This window comes from Corylus avellana, chromosome ca2, assembly GCF_901000735.1.
Source record: "Corylus avellana chromosome ca2, CavTom2PMs-1.0".
Lineage (NCBI taxonomy): Eukaryota > Viridiplantae > Streptophyta > Magnoliopsida > Fagales > Betulaceae > Corylus > Corylus avellana.
The window spans coordinates 16,437,935-16,459,245 of NC_081542.1; the positions used below are offsets into that span (position 1 = coordinate 16,437,935).

The 21,311-nt window shown below is 37.4% G+C and overlaps 1 protein-coding gene across 1 annotated transcript; it reads left to right on the forward strand.

Annotated features, from left to right (window-relative positions):
- Nucleotides 1-603: 603 nt before the first annotated feature.
- Nucleotides 604-19,826, forward strand: LOC132168843 (uncharacterized). Its single transcript, XM_059579901.1, has 27 exons — nt 604-873; nt 1,179-1,244; nt 1,472-1,558; nt 1,649-1,705; nt 1,824-1,888; nt 3,231-3,400; nt 3,780-3,841; nt 4,011-4,094; nt 4,400-4,559; nt 4,706-4,821; nt 8,349-8,477; nt 9,540-9,611; nt 9,768-9,863; nt 9,947-10,024; nt 12,803-12,931; nt 13,913-14,089; nt 14,274-14,477; nt 14,581-14,694; nt 14,792-15,042; nt 15,374-15,419; nt 15,497-15,745; nt 16,027-16,257; nt 16,734-16,825; nt 18,107-18,335; nt 18,454-18,810; nt 19,206-19,279; nt 19,377-19,826. The coding sequence occupies exons 1-27, from the start codon at nt 736-738 to the stop codon at nt 19,480-19,482; spliced, it is 3,639 nt and encodes a 1,212-aa protein (XP_059435884.1). The 5' UTR covers nt 604-735; the 3' UTR covers nt 19,483-19,826.
- The last annotated feature ends 1,485 nt before the right edge of the window (nt 19,827-21,311 follow it).

A 21,311-nucleotide genomic window follows, 5' to 3' on the forward strand; every position in this document is an offset into this window, starting at 1 on the left:
AAACTTATATGTTATATAAGATAGTCAATTGATGTGACTTTTACTTGTAATAAAATTTTATTGACTTAAGCATTAAAGACATCTCCAATAACACCTTGAGAGAGATTATACTCAAATAAAAATATTTGGAATCATCTTATAGATATAGGGGGTGGTTATTGACCTCTTTAGGGCTAAATTTGTACGTTTCTCAATTATAAGAGTGGTTGAAATCGTAATATTGATCGTGATCCTGAGCCGAATTTCGTAAATTTTCGTGGAATGTTGAAAAATATCATGTCAACTTTAAAATTGGGTTTACCATCGGGCTGGGCTAGACCTACAACCTCACAAGGAGAGACTTTAGGCTATGTAGTTCACGAGCCCTAACCCCGTTGGACTGGACCAGGCGGCTCGGGTCAACTTTGAGCGGGTTCAAGCGGGCTTTGCCCCACCCTAGCTGATATGGCCCAAGATCAAAACACGAAAAGAGAGAAAGGAACAAATAGACGATGCCGTTTAACTTCAAAAATCAAGACGATGTCGTTTCAACGTCTTTACATCCAACAAAGTCTCCAAGATGATCGTTCTTCTCACTTGCATTTCCTACGAAACCCATAAACCCTCTCGCACCTGACAGTGCAAGAGTTCCCAGACACCACTGACTACTGAGTGTGCTCTAATTTACATATTTTATATATATATTTATAATATATCAAAATCTCATGTAAAATAACCAGATCTCCTTACCTTGCAATGAAACACCCTCGCCGAGCTCCAATCCTGCTGCGTAGAATGACGATCAGAGACGCTTTGCTGTGCTTCTTCATCGTAATCCATTATTTTTCAGCTGCTTCCGCTGATTCCATCCACGGCTGTGGCGGATTTGTCGAGGTCAATCACCTCTCTCTCTTTCTCTCTCTCTCTCGGAATCATTTAACAGGTTTTGGATTCAATTATTCGCCTTCAATTCCGTTTCCTATGCTATATCCTGTAATTCCATAGCAACCAAACGTTGGAATAGTTATAGGATGAAAAATACGGATTTCTGAGAATCGGAGAGCCATAAATCGTGGATCTGAATTTGGCAGTGATGGCTTTTGCGGTGCACAATAATTACTTGTAACTTGAATTTGTGGTTGTAATCGAAGTCCAGGAATTTGTTTCTTACTCTCTGAAATTGAATTCGTTTTTTGTAGGCTAGTACGTCTTTGATGAAGTCGAGGACGACGAATGCTGCGAAATTGGATTATTCTCATATCACGGTATTGCACAATTTTTGGCTTTGAAGCTTTTGTAGTACATTGCCGAGTTGAGGGAAATAAGGAAATGTTTGAAATGTATACTTATCTTTGATTTGGAAGCGTTTATTTGTTGCACAAGTAATGTAGCACTGGTATCAACATGGATAGAATGATGAACACGGGGCCGTTATTTTGCAGTTATGTTTAGTTTGTTTAAATCTATGTATGTAAATTTTGGTGAATGGTAGATTGAGCTTCGCACGGTGGATGGACTGGTAAAGGACAGAACTCAGTGTGCTCCCAATGGCTACTACTTCATTCCAGTATACGACAAGGTAATATCTAAATATGCTAATGCTTTTGATGCTTCCTCCATGTGCATGTGTTCTTTCAAGTGTTTCTTATTGTAATTATGTGAATTGTAGGGTTCTTTGGTAATTCAAATAAATGGACCAGAAGGATGGGCGTGGGACCCAGAGAAGGTATAATAATTGCATTGTTCTTTACGCAAAATTTTCTCAAGCATGGTGGACTACACACGGTCCATTTTTATGAAAATTGAGTTTCTGTAAAATCTGACACAAATAATGTCCTTGGCAGGTTCCTGTTGTTGTTGATGATACTGGTTGCAATGGCAATGAAGATATAAATTTCCGTTTCACAGGGTTTGTTTTGATTAATTCGTGTTTTTTTTTTTTTGATAAGTAAATGTATTATAAAGAAAAGGCGCAAAGGGGCGCAACCCATTTACACGGGCGGTATAAAAAGAGAGCGCCTAAGAGGGAGAGAAATGAAAAAGAAAATCAGAAAAGCTAATCTCTATAGGAGCTAGCCAAGCGGCCGTCCAAGAGTAAAGAGTAAAGAGGAAAAAATGGGTCAGTTCCTCTATAGTCCTAGTGGAATTATCAAAACATCTAGCATTTCTTTCATTCCATATACACCACATAAGACACAGAGGGATCATCTTCCACACAACTGCGCTCCGGGATCGTCCTCCCGACCACCAACTCTCGAACAAAGCTCTCACCCTGCAAGGCATGACCCAATGCAAGCCAAACCGACTAAAAATCGAATGCCATAGAGCACTAGCGAGCTCACAATGTAGAAGAAGATGATCGACTGTCTCTCTGGACTTCTTGCACATACAACACCACTCCATAACCACTATATTCCTCTTACGCAAATTATCATGTGTCAAGATTTTGCCTAGAGCCGCTGTCCACCCAAAAAAAGCCACTCGCATAGGAGCTTTAGTGCGCCAAATGCTTTTCCAAGGAAACACCTCTTGACTGGATTGGGACAAAGCCTTGTAGAGCGACTTAACCTCAAACTTTCCTTTCTTAGATGAAATCCAGCACATACGATCTGCCACTCCTATGGAAATCTTGCAAGAATACAACCGATCAAAGAAAGGAGAGACCATATCCATCTCCCAATCTTGGACGGGCCGAACAAAAATGACATTCCATTCAACTCTCCCACTCCTCCAAGTAAAATTATCCTTCACCCAAGCTTCTTTGTGTCTGGCGATATTAAATAAGGACGGAAAGGTTTGCTTCAAGGGACTCTCCCCACACCAAATATCATGCCAAAAACGAACTTTCGAACCCTCCCCCACCTCGAAACGAATCTCTTTGGCAAAAAGATTCCAACCTTGACGAATGTGCTTCCATAGGCCCACACCATGGGCACCCGACACCTCCTTAGTGCACCACCCTCCTTCCTTGTCTTCATATTTAGCTTTGATAACCTTACTCCAAAGAGCCTCACTCTCATTCGCATATCTCCAAAGCCATTTTCCTAAGAGAGCTTGATTAAAAAGGTGTAACTTCCGAATGCCAAGGCCACCATAGCGAAGGGGACGACACACTTGATTCCAACTTACAAGATGCATCTTAGACTCCTCACCCATTCCTCCCCACAAGAAATCTAATTCGTGTTATGTGCTTGGGGACATGTTTTTAAATTTCTAGTATGAGTTACAATGTGAAAGTATTCTCATTGTAGGTTCACCATTTCTGGTAAGGTGGTGGGAGCTGTGGGTGGAGAGAGCTGTGCTCTTAAGAATGGAGGCCCTTCAAATGTAAAAGTTGAACTTTTGTCTCCTAATGGCGATCTTGTCTCTTCTGTCTTGACATCATCAATGGGGAGTTACTTGTTCACAAATATACTTCCAGGTACGAAAGTTTGCCTGGTAGTTTTTTGTTAAAAAGATAACGTGTTTGTTCTCTATGTGGCAACTTCTTCCAAGGAACCAACATTGAAGTTCCCAGCCTATCCTAGAATATCTTTTAAAAATGATTTTGTTTGTAAAAAGTGTGACATGTCTTCGAGTTTCAAAGATGTCTTGCATAGTATAGCACATGCAGTGATCCAATTTCCTAGTGGGACTGCACTTGACATTATGGATTCCTTGTGATTTTAATTTCAAAGGGATGACTAATTTTTAACTCTCCCTTCACTTAACAAATGGGAATTCTAGTTTGATAACATTCTTCTTGTGCAGGAAAATATATATATTTTTTTTGATAAGTAATAGCAATGTATTGTGTGCAGGAAAATATGAATTACGTGCTTCGCATTCTGATCTGAAAGTTGAAGTTCGAGGCTCCACAGAGGTTGGATGTTTTTTCTTTCACTTTGTTTTTACGTTTGCCTTTTATTGCTCATGTTAGTTCCTCTCTCTTCCTTCCCCCCAAGAATCTATCTACCTACATACCTACCTATTATGGTTGACAGGCATGTATATCCCACATTGCCACTCATTTGGAAATGCACTTCTTGCAGGTGGAATTGGGGTTTGGAAATGGTGTAGTTGATGACATTTTCTTTGTCCCTGGGTATGATGTCCATGGCTTTGTTGTTGCTCAGGTAAACTTATCGTAGAGACAACAGTTCCATTATAATTCAATTTATTTGTGTTCCTCTCTCTAGTTTTACAAAATCCATCTATTATAAGCAGATCTGAATATTAAATATAACATTCATGTTTATTGTGATGAGATCTGTTCAGGGATATAATTTTGTTCTCTGTTCACTTAGAAGATACTATGTGCAATGCCTATTGTTGAAGTGTGATACTTAGTTAATTTTGCTCATCACTTGCTGGCTGATTATGCTTCACTTTTATGCCCTTCTATATATAAAATCAAAATAGTTTGTTTTCTTTTTGGTAGGGAAATCCAATATTGGGAGTTCACATGTATTTATACTCAGATGATGTCTTAGAGGTAGATTGTCCCCAAGGTTCTGGTAATGCCCCTGGACAAAGAAAGGCTCTCTGCCATGCTGTATCCAATGCTGAAGGAATGTTTATGTTTAAATCAATACCCTGTGGTAATTCTCTATTTAGATGTTGCTTTTCATTCTAGTTGCTGCATTTTTAATACTTGCATTATCTTTCTTTTGTAATCTCTTTTGTTTTCACCTTTCTGCTTATTCAAAACTTCTGCATCTTTTTCATATTCTTGAATTACTTGCAGGAAGATACGAGCTCATACCTTTCTACAAGGGTGAAAACACAGTATTTGATGTTTCACCTCCCATTGCATCAGTGATTGTTGAGCATCAACATGTGACAGTTCCCCAAAAGTTTCAGGTAAGCTACATAGTTGGCTACATTGTCAAACCAGAACATTTTATCCTGTTATGGTAATTATTCTCCATCTTTTTTCTTTATTTTCTGTCCCACTAGATTTTTGTAAGCATGATGTGAAATTGTTTATAAAATATGTAAAGTAAGTTTGTTTGGATTTAGAATTAAGACTTTGCCGCCCAACCATTTGCATGAAATTGTTGTCTAATAAAAAATGAATATGCTAATTCGCTTTTAATAAGACTGGCTATTACTTATAAAAAAAAAAAAAAAAAAAAAAAATTGAATATGCTAAAAGAGTAATAGTAGATATGCTTCTCTTTTAATTTTTGTTTTTTTTTGTTTTTGATGAATGATAATTTATTAAAAAGAAAAGGTAAAGCCCACATGAAAAGTATATAAGAGAAACAACCACTCTAAGGTGTCTGAAATCTAAAATGTTAGCATGGTCTAAAATATTCGAGAAGGAGAAATTAAGAACATAGATTACAACCCAATTCAAAAGAGATATTAAAAAAAGGATTTTAAACAAAGCACATTATACTTGCAGTCCTCAAAGAGGCGTTGATTCCTTTCTCTCCAAATGCTTCACATTAAGAACGCAAGAATAACTTTCCAGATAACCTCTTTGGGATGTCCCCGGCCTTGAGTCCTCCAAAAATGTAGCAACTTTTGGATGTTGCTAGGCATAGCCCACAAAACTCTGAATAAGTTGAGAACCAAGTGGCAAAGATTGCTAGTGTACTTAGTGTACTTACAATGGACGAGAAGATGATTAACGGTATCCTCATTCTTTTTGCATGGGTAACACCATTTTACAAGAGTGAAACCCCACCTTCTAAGATTATCTGTAAGAATTCTACCCAAAGTTGCTGTCCAAGTAAAGAACGCAATGCGGGGCAGAGCCTTAACCTTCCAAACACTTTTCTAGGGGAAGGGGCAAGGCTTTTCACTCTGTAAAGTGTTATCATAGCCTTTTATATCAAAGTCATGATTGCTGGCTGGGGTCTACAACAATCTATCCACCTCCTCGGATGGGTTGTTGAGAACTATATTGGATTGAGGAAAGAGTCGAGATTCCAACTCTCAATCCTAGACTGCCATGATGATACTTGGATTCCAATGAATAAAAATCTGATACCAAGACCTTTTTGTCATGAGCTATTGAATAAAGCTTTGAGAATGAAGGTTTGAGAGCAACTTCACCACAACAAACATCATGCCAAAAACAAATACGAGACCCGTCCCCAACCCTAAAAGAGACAAAGTTGGAGAAATTCCTCTAGCCATTCCTAATATTCCTCGAAAGGCACCCCCCATAGGGCTCTCAAACTTCCTCTGAACACCAACCCTTGCTCTGGATCCTGTACTGCTCAACAATCACCTTTCTCCATAGAGAAGTCTCCTCTTGCACAAATCGACAAAGCCATTTACCAAGTAAGCTTTATTGAACAACATGAGGTTTTTAACTTCCAAGCCTCCTCTAGGAACAAAGGAGAAGATAGTCTTCCAGTTCACCAGATGAAGTTTGGGCTCACCGCCTAGTCCATCCCAAAGAAAGCCCCTTTGAAGGCGCTCCAATCTCCTAGCCATATCGGCTGGTAAAGGAAAAAAGGAGCAGAAGTGCGTAGGTAAGCTGGATAATTTACTCTTGATTAGGGTAAGACGACCATCTCAGGACAAGTAAAATCTTCTTTTATTTATTCTTTACCCGCCACTCCCAACATACACACTCACACACACACACACGACTTCCGATCAATCTTTCCTTGTCTTTGTGTAACACAATCTAAATCCACTCCAAATATTTCCATTCCACTCAGTCAAATGCACAAACCTGCTGTGTAGTTTGATTTTTTGGAACGAATCAAACTCTTCCACTATCATAGATGATCTTGTATTTTTTCATGTCCAACTGAAGATGTCTCCTAACCTTCCTTGATTCTTTGCTGCATTGGAATACATCTTTCCTGGATGAGTGGATGATTGACTCTCATCTAAAGTGACACTGTTTTATTGAAACTAGCTTTGATGCAGAATAGCATACCCTAACATTCCACTCTAATACCATAACCCTACAATCTCATGGTAGTGTCTTGAGCTGATATACCAGAATTTTCAAATCAATTAATGTAACCACTAGGGCCACTCCTTACTTTTACCATGCTAGAGTACTTGAATTGTTTAAACTTGCCTGTTTCTTGTCGTGTGAACCTCCTGAAAGTCCCTCTTCATTGTCAAAGATATTGCTTATGCCTATGGGAATGAAATCTCCTTCTCCCTTTCTAGCTCTTCACTATTGTCTCTTTTGTAAGAAAAATTACTACAAAGGAAAAGAATGAATTTGAGATGGATGAAGTTTGGTTTGTTGTCTTGATGGAATTTGGTTGTTCAACTACAAGCATGTTGGCAGTCTATTGTAGTAAAAGTTGTTAATTTACTGGTTCGTTCGCTATCTTATGAGCTGTCAATTATTTGAATGGTTCAACTGTCTAGCTCTTTTAGTGTTGTAGTCGTTGCTCAGTCCGCGCCAACGTCTGTAAGGGGTGAGGTCAGGAAGTCCTCTCCTGAGCACTTCTAGTGTGGTCAAGAGTCCTTCCGTTGCCTAGCCTTCGTCTGGTGGCGTCGGGACTGGTCCGTTGTCTTTGTCTGGCGTGGGTGGGTTTGCTCCCTCAAATCAGTTGGATGATGGTCTTGTGGGTGAATCTTCGAAGGGGAGTGATCTTGAAAGAGAGAGAGAGAGAGAGAGAGAGAGAGAGAGAGGGGGGGGGGGGATTGTAGGTTACCCTGAGGCAGTGCAAGATGCAAGATTGTGTTATCACTATGGGATCTGTTACGGGGTTGATGAGAAGGGTTTTCTGGATTTCTTGACTTTAGTTGATGAGGAGCAGCGTCAAAAGATTTTAGTCTCTGCTTCTAAACCAAAAGGGAGAAGGAAGCTTAAGAATTTAGAGTGCTCGATCAACTTTGATGCTAGGGGAGTTGGGTCTAGCCGGGGCAAAGTAGGCAAGAGGGTTCTTGCTGTGTTGTAATCTAGCCCAGGGTTTTTTGTGGGTTTGGATTTCTGTTGTGGGGCTCTTGGTGTTCTTATGTCTTTTGGGTTTTTGCGGGTGTTTTCTTTGTTTTTTGTTTTTTCTGTTTTGGTGTCCTTTGTATATTTCCTGTATGCTTGGGGATGCCTTGCGCTTTCTTTGATGATATTTCTTTGTTTACCTATAAAAAAAATAAAAAAATAAAAAAAATAACTGTCTAGCTCTTTCAGTGCTGTTAAAAGTCTGCATGTTAATTGGCTACTAGTATTTTAAAAGTCTTCTTGGTAATGATGAATTCACGTTTTAAAGTTACATTAAGATAAATTCATGTTTTACATGACTCTACCAAGCTAGTGTATATATATTTCTTCTTATTCTTGTTCCCTTTATTTAGCCTTAAATTTGCTTGTTCAGGTAATGTTAGGTGTCTTATCCTATTTTGGATTTTATGTGAATATATTAACATGCTCAATCCTGTGTTCTTGTTAAATTGTGTAGGTCACTGGATTTTCTGTTGGGGGCCGTGTAGTTGATGGAAATGACGTTGGAGTGGAGGGTGTTAAAATTATAGTTGATGGTCATGAAAGGTCTATCACTGACAAACAAGGATTTTACAAGCTCGATCAGGTATAATTACTTTATATATTATATGCATGTACGAATGTTGTATATATAAATATGTGTCTGTATAAAGCTTGACAAGGTATGCACATTGCTCTCAATATCCAAGTTTACCTGCACGCTTTAGCTCTTCTTGATTTCTTCTGATTTTTTTTCACATCTTCTTCCAATCTGTTATCTGTCTCTATATTCAAAGAAATAATACGAGTTGGCATCTGTATTAGTTGTATCAGTGTCTTATGAGACAGTCTGCTTGTTGTAGTTTGTTGAACAAGTTGCAGATACACTGAGTTGGCTTATAAATTTGTGGTGAACATCTACTGGTGCTAGTTTTTATCAGTTATGACCACTTCACTGGATTAGGAACTGATCAGGATACTGTTTGTTTTTGAAGGAAATCATACTGTATTGGATATGAGAGTTCTTTTTGCCTTTCGAACCTGAAGTTCTTTTTTCCCTTTTTAATATCTATACAAGAAGTTCATTTTTCTTGTATATTTCCTGTGTACTTGGGTTGTGCTCCTTTGCACTTCTTTATGAGATTGGGTTACTTATTAAAAAAATCTATAATTCTAATTTATGACAAATGAATTAAAGTCATTGTTTGGCTTGTTAAGCTCGAAAATATGAAGAGTATCATTTCTTAAATGAATTATGCATAATCCAAACTCATAAAGAAGTGCAGAGGGGTGCAATTTGGCGCAACTTATTTACTTATCAAAAAATGAATTATGCATAAGAGTTGCACTGATTTTTAACCTTCTTCTTACAATATTTACTGAAAAAGTTGAGTTCTTACCACATTTTCTTTCACCATAAAACCATTATTTTTCCACGTCTTTGGTTAAAAGGTCTGCTCTTTCATTTATATATTCTAGATTTTGACTTTTAATTTGTCCTACAATGCTCCCTCCCTCTCACTTGTGTGCATGCCTGCTTCTTTGAATATGGTTTGTCAATCACTTGGAACATTTTGTAATTTGATTCATGTCTTCGATATTAGTTGAGGTGCTTCATCTTAAGTTAAGAGTATATTATCTGCTTAAGTTTTCAAGTTTTGAATTTTAGGTTACTTCCAATCGCTATACAATAGAGGCCATAAAGGAGCATTACAAATTCAACATACTGAAGGATTATATGGTAAAGTATAGCGTAGAGAATCTTGCATACCTGAATTAGAAGTGACAGGGTTCAGTTATTTAAATTTACATTTAACTCATTGAACTGGTGTTTGTACTGATTACAATTACTAAATTGCTGTCCTTTTCTCTTTCCTAACTTTGGTTGCTCCTTCAGGTATTGCCAAACATGGCTTCGGTTACTGATATTAAAGCAGTTTCCTATGATGTATGTGGTGTAGTTCGGATGGTTAGTGCTGGTTTCAAGGCAAAGGTAAAATCACAATTTCTATCTTTTAATTTTTGTTACTTGTTTCGTGCATTGCAATTAAATTCATTGTCATGTTTGTATTATAGGTAGCTTTGACTCATGGACCAGAAAATGTCAAACCTCAAGTGAAACTGACTGATGGAAGTGGAAATTTCTGCTTTGAGGTATGTTAGCCTGAACCTCAATGAGGTATTGCTCTCTAATTGCTTAGTATTCTGTAAAGTCTTTCTGATATCTCCATAACTAAAGTTAAAAGAGACATTGACAGAGTTGTATTCGGAGAATCTGAAGCTCATTAAGTAATTTTGGTTATATGGTGTTACTTGGGTAATGGAAGCCAGCAAAGCTTTTCTATTTAGTTTTACTAAGCTTCTTATTCTTTTTATCTTTTAGTTTTTCTTTCTCTTGATAAGAGTTTTGAGATTCAACTTATACAAGATGCCATAAAGTCTTTTCACCCATTGAGTTGACATGTTATTGATTTAGAATTTAATTTTCTGATCCTTTGTTGAAGCATGACTGCATGAGGCTATAAGCAACTAGAACTGGGGAGTTAGTAGTTATCCCTACCTCATCTCATTTGATTTCTTGATTGTGGATTTGAATTAATTTAGTTTTTGTTTCAAATGGGTATTGGAAAATCTAGTGGAAGACATATATATATATATATATATTATGCAGTTGTCAATAAAGTAAAATGGTGTAAATTGGACCTAAAGAAGGCTTATGATCATGTCAGTTGGGACTTTTTGCTTTACTTGCTAGGGGGATGTAGTTTTGGGGAGAAGTGGCGGAAGTGGATTGTCAATTGCATATCTACAGTTCAGTACAATGGTGTAAATTGGTCTTAGAGAAGGCTTATGATCATATTAGCTGGGCTTTTTGCTTTACTTGCTAGGGAGATGTGGTTTTAGGGAGAAGTGGCAGAAGTGGATTGGCAATTGCATATCCATAGTTCAATTCTCTATCCTGGTTAATGGTATGTCTAGTGGGTTCTTCAATAGCTCTCTGGATTTGAGACGGGGCCTTCTCTCCCCCCCCTTCTTTTTGTGATTGTTATGGAAGCTTTGAGTTGTATGATGGTAGTTGTTGTGAATGAGGGCTTTATTTCTGGTCTCTCGGTGGGGGCTAGGAGTGATGATCATGTTTCTGTATCCCATCTCCTGTTTGCCGATGATACCCTCATTTTCTGTGGGACTGCTCCATACTAGATTCGATACCTGAGATGTACCCTTCTTTGTTTTGAAGCTGCCTCCAGTTTGAAGACTAACTTGGCTAAATCGGAGTAGGTTCCTGTGGGTAACGTGCCCAATGTGAGTGAGTTGGCTCATATTCTAGGCTGTAGGGTTTCTTCCTTGCCTTTGAAATATTTGGGTCTCCCTTTGGGTGTTTAGTTTGAGGCTAAGTTTGTTTGGGATTCTATCATTGAAAAAATGGAGAGAAAATTAGCTGATTGGAAAGGACTTTACTTGTCTAGGGGTGGTCGAGTAACGTTGATTAAGAGCACTATGCCCAACCTTCCTACCTATTTCCTCTCCCTTTTCCTTATCTCGGTTAGTGTTGCTAATCAGTTAGAAAAATGGCAGAGGGATTTTTTCTGGAGTGGTTTGGACGATGTGCCGAAATTCCATCTTGTTAATTGGTAGAATGTGCGCTCTCCTATCCATTTCGGAGAGTTAGGGATCATGAGTTTGTCTACATTGAATCAGGCCCTTTTGGGTAAGTGGTTGTGGAGGTTTGCTGTGGAGAAGGGGGTGATGGCTCTCATTCTAGGTTCTGGCATGATATATGGTGTGGAGATCGTACTTTGAAGGATTCTATTTTGGAGTTATTATGTCTTGCTAGGAATAGGGATGCAACGGTGGCCCTTAGGAGTGTTAGGAATGATACAGCTGCTCACTAGGACATTAACTTGACCTGGTTGGTGCATGATTGGGTGGTGGACTCCGTCTCCTCTTTCTTCAATGTTTTGTATTGTGCTAGAGTGGGTTGGGAGGGTGATAATCGCCTATGTTGGATGCCCTAAAAAAGAAAATCTTTTTAGGTCAAAACTTTTTATAAGGTTCTTCTTAATGGTGTTTGCCCCTCCCCTCGGAAGAGCGTTTGGAGGATTGAGGCTCCTTTGAAGTTGGCTTTCTTTATGTGGACAGCTTCCCTCGGTAAAATTCTCACTTTGGATAATCTCCCAAAGCATCTCATCATAGTGATAGATTGGCTCTGTATGTATAAAAAGAGTGGAGAAACTCTAGATCATCTTTTTTTTGTCATTGTGATGTCTCTAGAGAGTTGTGAATTATGGTTTTTCAGATATTTGGGGTAGAGTGGGTTATGCCTAAACGGGTGGTGGATCTTTTGGCGTGTTGGAATAGGGGAGTCAGTCGGAATGACAACATTATTGTTAGGAATGCAATTCCCTTTTTCTTATTCTGGTGCATTTGGGGAGAAAGGAATGCTTGAAGCTTCAATGTTCAAGAGAGAACGAGCGTGAATCTAAGGACCTATCTTTTCAAAACTTTATTTGAGTGGAGCTTTGCTACCTGTTTACCCCATGACTCTAGCTATGCAGATTTTTGTTTTCTTTTTCCGTGTTCTTGATATGCTGGGTGTTTTTCCATATATACTTTCTGTGTACTTGGGTTGTGCCCTTTGTGCGTCTAATGAAATTCATTTACTTATATTAAAAAAAAAGTACAATGGCAAAAGGCAAATGTACTTTGAGTAGTTATCAAGTTTGAAGTGATGCTACTGTAATTACCCTAACCATGTTGGATCCACAATCTTAAATTCTCACAACCACAACAAAGCTGGTAATGTCTAGTAAAATGATATTTCCTTCTGCGTTTTGATTTTTCATTGATGTTGGCTATCTATACATTTATTGAAGTTAGTGTTTCGTCTGCTCTACAAGTCACATCTTCCTCCTTTATCTATAATATGTTCAGGTTCTACCAGGTGGATACCGCTTATCTGCTATGGCAGCTACACCTGAGAGTGCTCCTGGACTCATGTTTTTGCCATCGCATGTTGACATTGTTGTCAAAAGTCCATTGTTGAATGTTGAATTTTCTCAGGTAATATTTCTCAAAATTAGAGGAATTTAAGATTCTTTTGCTTTTTCTTTTTAGTAACAAAAAAATAAAAATTATAAAGCAAAACGTTGATAGATCACTTGAAGAATAAGTTTTTTTTTTTTTTTTTATAAGTAATGTTGTATATATCAAAAAAAAAGCGCAAAACCCATAAACACAGCCCAAGAAGACCAACCCAAAAGACCAATCAAGAAGCCTCATCCAAAAATAAAAACCTAAAAAAAAAAAAACCAAAACCAAAACCCACAATAGCCCAGCACCAGCCCTAAAAACCCAAAACCCCTACTGTACTTCAGGAAGAAAGGAGAAATCATTTTCAATCTCAAACAACCCCGCCGGCGCTGGCACTTCTCCGGAGAAGGTCTCCGACCTCTAGCCTCAAAATTGATGGAGCACTCCAAATTCTTGAGCTCCATCTTTCCCTTAACCTTTATGGTCTCTCGCTCCACTTCAACCTTCGCAAAAAGATCCAAAAGACTTTTCTCGTCACCTCCAACCTTCGAAGAATAAGTAAATTAGTTTCAACCGTAAACCCATCTTTATATCGTATTTTTCTTGTGTTGGCTCATTTTCTTTGTAAAAAACTTACAAAATGAGAATGCGTTTTCACTTTTTTTCTGTCTTTTCACAAAACTTCTCCTTGGCTTTTTAAAGCAAGATTATATCACTATTTTTTTTCATTCGTATTGGTTTTCTGGTTATAACAATTCTCAAGGAATTCATAAATGCAGATGATATAAAATTAAAAGGACATATTGATCAAATTGGAATTTCTGACTTGGATTTATGACATATTATCCAAACTTAATATGGAGCTATAAATGATTTCTCAAATTTCCACCCTCATTTTCCTTTCTATTTTACCCGTGAAAATTGCCATAGGTGTTTATTGGACCTCATTTGTTTATAAAATAATGCAAGTTATAATTTTTGATATATCTTTCTTTTTGGTCCATGATTAAGGCACTAGTCAATGTACTTGGTACTGTAGCCTGCAAGGAGAACTGTGGCCCGTTAGTTTCTGTTACCCTTGTGAGATTCGCTGGTAAACGCAATGAAGAGAGAAAGACAGTTACTTTGACTGACAACAGCAGTGAATTCCTCTTTTCAAATGTCATCCCTGGACAATACAAGCTTGAGGTATTGTGCTTGCTCTCTGCCTTCTATATTTTCCCATAACTTTCAATTATTTTCCAGCTTGTTTCTTGTTGTGAATATAAATCTCAAACATTCATGTGGAATTGGTGTTAGTGATTTGTGTAAGTTTCTGAATGCTATTTTGATTCTATGTACTTTTTTCTTCAATTGATTGTTACTGTTTTAGGTCAAACACAACTCCCCAGAAGGAGTGACAAGGGAAGATAATTGGTGCTGGGAGCAGAGCTTCATTGATTTGGACGTTGGTGCTGAGGATGTAGAAGGAATTGTATTCGTTCAAAAAGGTTACTGGGTTAATGTTATCTCCACCCATGATGTAGATGCTTACATGACTCAAGAAGATGGGTCACCTGTAAATTTGAAGATTAAGGTAGTGCCTCTTCATTAAATCCCCCAAAGTTAAAATTCATAGGACAGGATGCCTTATGTACTTTCAAGCAAAATTGATTTCTATTCCTTTGTGTGAACTGCAGAAAGGTTCCCAGCATATATGTGTAGAATCTCCCGGATTGCATGAACTTCATTTTGTTAACTCATGTATTTTCTTTGGGAGTTCATCAATGAAGATTGATACATTCAACCCTTTGGTATAGTTCTTTTTCATTTTCATTTTTTTTCTATGGCTGTGGTTAACATGCATGATTGTTTCAAATCTTTTTTCCTCACCTTTATTTCTTTTTGTAGCCCATCTATCTGAAAGGAGAGAAGTATCTACTTAAAGGACGGATCAATGTTGAATCTAGCACACTTGATGGTGCATATGAAGTACCCGAGAGTATTGCTGTGGACATTCTGAACAGTGGGGGCAGTGTTGTTGATGGTACCACAGCTAAACTTAGTTCCAATGACAATGATCAAACAAGTGCTGCCATTTATGAGTTCTCTGTATGGGCTAATCCTGGAGACAAACTTACCTTTGTTCCTCGGGACTCAAGGTATGTAAATTTAGTTGTTTTCTTGCTAACTGTGTCATCAAGTGCTTCGCTGGTAACTTAGTGGTGGACTTGGGTTTCTCCAATATTTGATCCATGTTTCTATGTAGATATGGACTGTTTCAATCACCTTCTCATTGCTGTTAGAAGCAGCTTTTGCTTCTTGCTCCCCTACCTGCATTTTATTTATTTATTTATTGTTTTGGTGTGTAAACTTTCATCATTCTGATTTGTGTCTTCATTACTAGTAAACTTGTTTAACACCTCGCTAATGTTGTTAACTTGCTTTTACTGCACTACTTGTAGCGCTTACGTGAGCTGTGATTTGTTGCAGGAATAATGGGGTGAAGAAGATCTTGTTTTATCCTAGACAACGTCATGTAAGTTTAATTTTCATCATTTACAAAAGTTTTTTATGTTGATCTGTCAAGCTTCATCACAAACTATGATATGTTAGGTCTCAGTGACAAATGATGGTTGTCAAGCTTCCATTCCTCCATTTTCTGCTCGGTTGGGCTTATATATTGAAGGATCCGTTTCTCCTCCTCTTTCTGGTGTTCATATTAGTATTCTTGCTGCTGGAGATAGCCACATTGCTGCCCTTAAGAACAGTGAATTAGTACTTGAAACTACCACAAAGATGGATGGATCCTTCATTGCTGGACCTTTATATGATGACATAACGTATAGCGTTGAGGCTTCGAAGGTTAGGAACATTTGTTGTGATAGAATTTCTATAAAGTTTATTTGTTTTGCAATAAAATATATTTAACTGGTATGCTTTCTGTAACTACCTTAAATATTGATGTGTCCTACTCACGACATCCTTCATTTGTAGATATTTCATGTATAAGTTTGAATAATGCGTATGTTATTCGTGAACAGATTTGTTAGTAATTTTGTTAGAGCATCATATTGAGCATACTCTATTTATTTCCATGACTGCAATTCATTGCTATCTTCCCTCACGTCTCTTATTTTCTGCAGCCTGGATATCATCTGAAACGGGTTGGACCTCACTCCTTTTCTTGTCAGAAGCTTGGTCAAATTTCTGTACATATACATTCTAAAGATGGTGCTAAGGAACCTATTCCATCCGTGCTGCTATCATTGAGTGGAGAAGAGGGTTATAGGAATAACTCAGTATCTGGGGCTGGTGGAACATTCCATTTTGATAACTTATTTCCTGGAACTTTCTATCTGCGTCCTCTGCTGAAGGTACTCTACTAGAATGAGTTTTTCTAATGATTTTTCATGCAATCTACTTTTTGTTTTTTTTGGGTGCACTTTTTTCATGTGCAACTCCTCTATGATCTTCTATTTAATGATTCTGTACTCAGAATCCAGAAACTAAATCATTTTCAACAAATTCGCCGAGGTCTAGTTGATTTTGTAGTACTGTTAAGCTTGCTCATCCAGCATAATTTATCATTTTACCACTCTCAATTCATTATATAACTGCTCAAATTGTTTTAATCACAAAGTTTAATACTAAAGATTTTGCACAAAATAATGATATTATATTCAATCAGTTTTCGTTAATACTAAAGCTTGATGGTGTGACTCGTATCTGCCATATGTAATGTTGGAAAGAAATTGAAGATGATTAGAGCTATGGTTGTGGTATTTACTGAAGGTAAGATTATTTTCAACTACCTGACTTAGCCAATAATTTTTTTTTTTTTTTTTTGTAGGAGTACGCTTTCTCACCACCAGCACAGACAATAGAACTTGGTTCTGGGGAGTCTAGAGAAGTCACTTTCCAGGCCATCCGTGTGGCTTACAGGTCTTTTACTGTCTATTCTCCTTCCATTAGTCATTTTTCCTCTCTCAGTGATGCCCTGCCATCATGATGCGAGAGTTTTTATATTGCTTTCGCACCAATTTTCCTTGACAGTTCATAATCTGTCACAGAAAGAATTCAAAGGTTCATTGCTTAGTTTGGATTTTTTTATTAAAAATAAAATGAGTCTCCAAGGGGTAGTTCAATCGGCTCGGGACCACGCCCCATAAAGCGGAGGTCACTAGTTCGAATACCCTTCCCCCCTTTCCTTTCCCATGTGTATAAAGAATAATTATCTATGGGTTAAGGGCTCTCTTGTATACTTCTTGTGTACTTGAGTTCCGCCTCTATGCGTTTTGAATGAATGTACACTATTTATAAAAATTAAATGGTTTGAAGTCGGTGGATTCTTTCCTTCGTTCAAATTCATATCGAACTCTCTGCAATCCATAGCTGCTCTCTTATTTGTCAAAGAAATATAGGGTATGTTTTGAATACTTAACTAATCAGTTTGGGTTTTTGGAATAAAAAAATTCATTAATTTGAAGAGACATTTTGAATTATTTGATTTATTCTTGAGTTTTGATAAACTCATTTTTGTTTTATGCAATTCCTGGAAGTATGAACCTTCACAAACAAAAATGGGCCCGCTAGATTATTTACCTAACCTATTTATATACAGATAGTAGATAGACCTGCACACCGGCCAGATTTCTTTCCATAGGTAGTTATGGCATCAACTCTTATGGCCATTATTATGTAGAATAAAAAAATAGAATGGGAAATAATCTTTTGGAGTGGTAGCCTAGGGGGTGGTAGTCCTGGTCTTGAAATCAGTACAGTTCAAATCAAAGGACAACCAAGGTGGGTTATGAACTTATGATCGATATAATAGAAATGAATTTTTGATTACTGTTTAAAAAAAGACCAAATTTTGACTTTGCATGATCTCTAAGCAAGCATTAGGGTTGATAATTTTTAACACAACCCGTAAACCCGATATGAATTCAACACAAAATTAGCAGGTCAGGGTCGAGGGATTTGATCCATTTAAGTAAATGGGTCGGGTTAGGGTTGACCTATATAGTCTTAAACCTATAGCTTGACACAATTCGAACTTGACACACTAACACAAATTGCCACCCTAGCAAGCATGCATGATCCAATATGTAACTTAAATTATGCTCCATAATATTGCTTTTTGCTCCTTTTTGTCATTGGCATTTTCATTTAATTAGACGTGACTCTTCTGCAAGATACTAAGGTAGTTTAACCTTTCTACAGTGCTACAGGGGTGATCACTTTGCTGTCTGGCCAACCCAAAGAAGGTGTTTCAGTTGAAGCCCGGTCTGAGTCAAAAGGTTACTATGAGGAAACAGTGACTGATTCATCTGGAAGTTATCGTCTGAGAGGACTCCATCCTGACACTACATATGTAATAAAAGTAGTGAAAAGGGATGGTCTGGGTAGCCCGAGAATTGAGCGTGCATCTCCAGAATCTATTCCTGTTAAGGTTAGTCTTACCTAATATCTCTGATAAAATCACAAATAACATCTTCGAAATAATATCCTTTATGTGGTTGCTACCAATATGTGAGATCTGGTTTGATCATGTCGGTTGATTTTTGTAGGTTGGATCTGAGGATATCAGGGGCTTGGATTTCCTGGTCTTTGAACAGCCAGAGATGACCATTGTAAGTTGCCATGTTGAAGGAAAGAGAGTAGAGGAACTAAATTCACAGCTAATGGTGGAAATAAAGTCAGCCAGTGACATGACTAAGATTGAGTCAGTCTTCCCTCTGCCACTTTCCAACTTCTTCCAGGTGAAGGACTTGCCTAGGGGCAAGCACCTTCTGCAGCTCAGATCTAGTCTACCATCAACCACCCACAAATTTGAGTCCGAGATTATCGAGGTCGACTTAGAGAAGAATACCCAAATTCATGTTGGTCCACTCAGATACAAAGTTGAAGAGGACCACCACAAACAGGTTTGTGTGGCTCTGTTAGTTTTCATATGGATGGTTGTGATATGAAAATTTCCAGTAATTTTGCTGTTTGAATTGTTAGCAATTCGGGTAGTAAATATGAGAAAGTTAACGGGGCCCACTTACCAAAGTAAATTTTGGGGTGTCATCTAATAAGGACTTTCTTATATTTGGTGCCTGGATTGCTAGTAAATGTTGGAGATCCGGATCCAGAGATTTACAAAGCCCTCATCCTGTATTTCATTATTAAAGTTGAACAGTTGCTAATTTCATGGTACTTGCCGCAGGAATTCATTTCTTCTTAGCACACTCTCATTCAGAATGATATCATTTTCTCTGAACTATTACTTTCTTTCTTTTTGTTGATCCGCTTGTTCTCCATGCATCACGATTTTCAGGAGTTGACTGCGGCACCTGTGTTTCCTCTCATTGTTGGGGTTTCAGTGGTTGCTCTGTTTATCAGTTTTCCACGGTAATTTTAATATTACTTTCCCCATAAGAAAAAACCTTTACTTGGTTGTGGTATATGCTTTACTTAATAATATTCTTATTTTATGCCTCACGTGTAGATTGAAGGACTTGTATCAATCCACTGTGGATATACCAACCCCAGGATTCACTGCAACTGTGAAGAAGGAAGCACGAAGGCCAATTTTGAGAAAGAAGACTTACTGAATACCCTTTTTGTGCGCATAGAAGACAGAAAGTTTTGGTGTTAAATCTAATCTTCTGTTTAAGTTCGTTCGAAGACGAGCTATCCTTGGGGAGAGCATTAGGGTTTTGAAATTACCAATTAGATTAGGGCTTTTTTTTTTTTTTTTTTTTTTTCCAATTTAAAACTATAAGATTTTTTCTGGTTAAATTTAGAAGCAAATGTAGTTATTTAGAATAACCGGTTCATTCATATAATTGATGCTGGCCATTCTTCTTCTCATGTCAACATCTCTGAATGCTTGTGCTGATGCTTCCAGTTTCCTCCCATTTTAAACCAATGCAAGGCTTATCTTCGCAGATTTCAATTTCTTGTCTAGCTTTTTCTTCCCAGTTGCAAATTTTCACACTTTGATATATGCTTCTCAGCCGCCTTAAATTTCCTTCAGTCTTTGAATGTCAAATGAGGATGGTCTCTTATGTAAAATTAGGCTTTTCTAAGAGTTTTAGGTTGCTTGGGGATGATGGGTGTTGTAACCTTCCACTTTAGGTTGCCCGAATTTTTGTAAAATTTGGGCAGCTTTAATAACAGAGAATCTCACATCTTAGGCTGCTTGGTTGCAACGGCCCTTCTCTTAAGTTGCTTGAATTTTTGTAAAATTTAGGTAACTTAATAACAGATAATCTCAACCCTTCAATGTCATAACATACTAAAACCCATCAACGGCATCTTCTATTTCTTCCTCAAAATGCTTAATAGCAACCAATTACCTACCGCTTATTGCATGTGCGCTTTTAGGAGTTCTCAAGAGCATTAAAAAGGTTTAATGGTGGCTCTTGGAGGTTTAGCATCAATGGACTCTCTTAAGTTCTGTTGGAGCACACGCACCACCTATGGATGCATAGATCAACCATGACTTGGGTGCTGAGAGATTTTCCCCACATCCTCTCAAATTTTGCAACCAATAAATGAGACAAACCTAAGCCGAGGTGGACTATGAATTGAGCGAGTCATCTTAGATTAAAATAGGAGAAACTGTGGACGCTAAACTAGTAGGTGTGGTGTGGACGATAAACTAGTAGGTGTGATCAACAGAGAGATATTTTGGACTTGTTTGATAATGCTTTTTGTTTTGTTTTGTTTTGTTTTTTTTTTTTTTTTTTAAATAAAAAATAAAAAAATTAAACGCACTAACAAACAACTTCAAATATAACACTCAAAATTACTTTTACATTTATATCACATCATAACACGTTTTTTCAATTAAAAAAAAAAAAAAAACACGCTTTAGAAGCATTATCATTCTTTTATGGTGTTAAATCTCCAAGTATGGTGATTGACGTGGTGGTGTGTTTGGTCTGTGTGAATCAATTTTTGGCCACATGTCTTGTATAAAATTTAAGAGAGGAGAAAGCATTAGTTTTTTAATGAGAGGTGAAAGTGTGACACTTAGAAAGTCAGTCTCACAATAAGAAGATGAATTACTTATACTGAGTGGGTGAATTATAAAGATTCTTATAAATGCCAAATCCAACATTGATTCTTACTAAGTGAAACTAAAATTTATAAGTGATTATAGAGAACTCTAATTAAAATTTAATAAGTCATTTTGGAGTGTTAGAATATATATGTATCCAGTGCTTTTCCTGAGTTGTAAGTGAATTGCTCCCCAATGTTACAATGGTATCAATGGGATTGCATTTTATCATAAAAAGATCCATTAAAAAAAGGACACATTTTTGGGGATGGTATTTATCACAATGTAAGATAGAAAGTTGTTGCATAAGCAAATAAAATTCGGATTGGGATCTTCTGCAATCTCTAGTTCAAAGAGGAGGGGGAACAAAAAAAT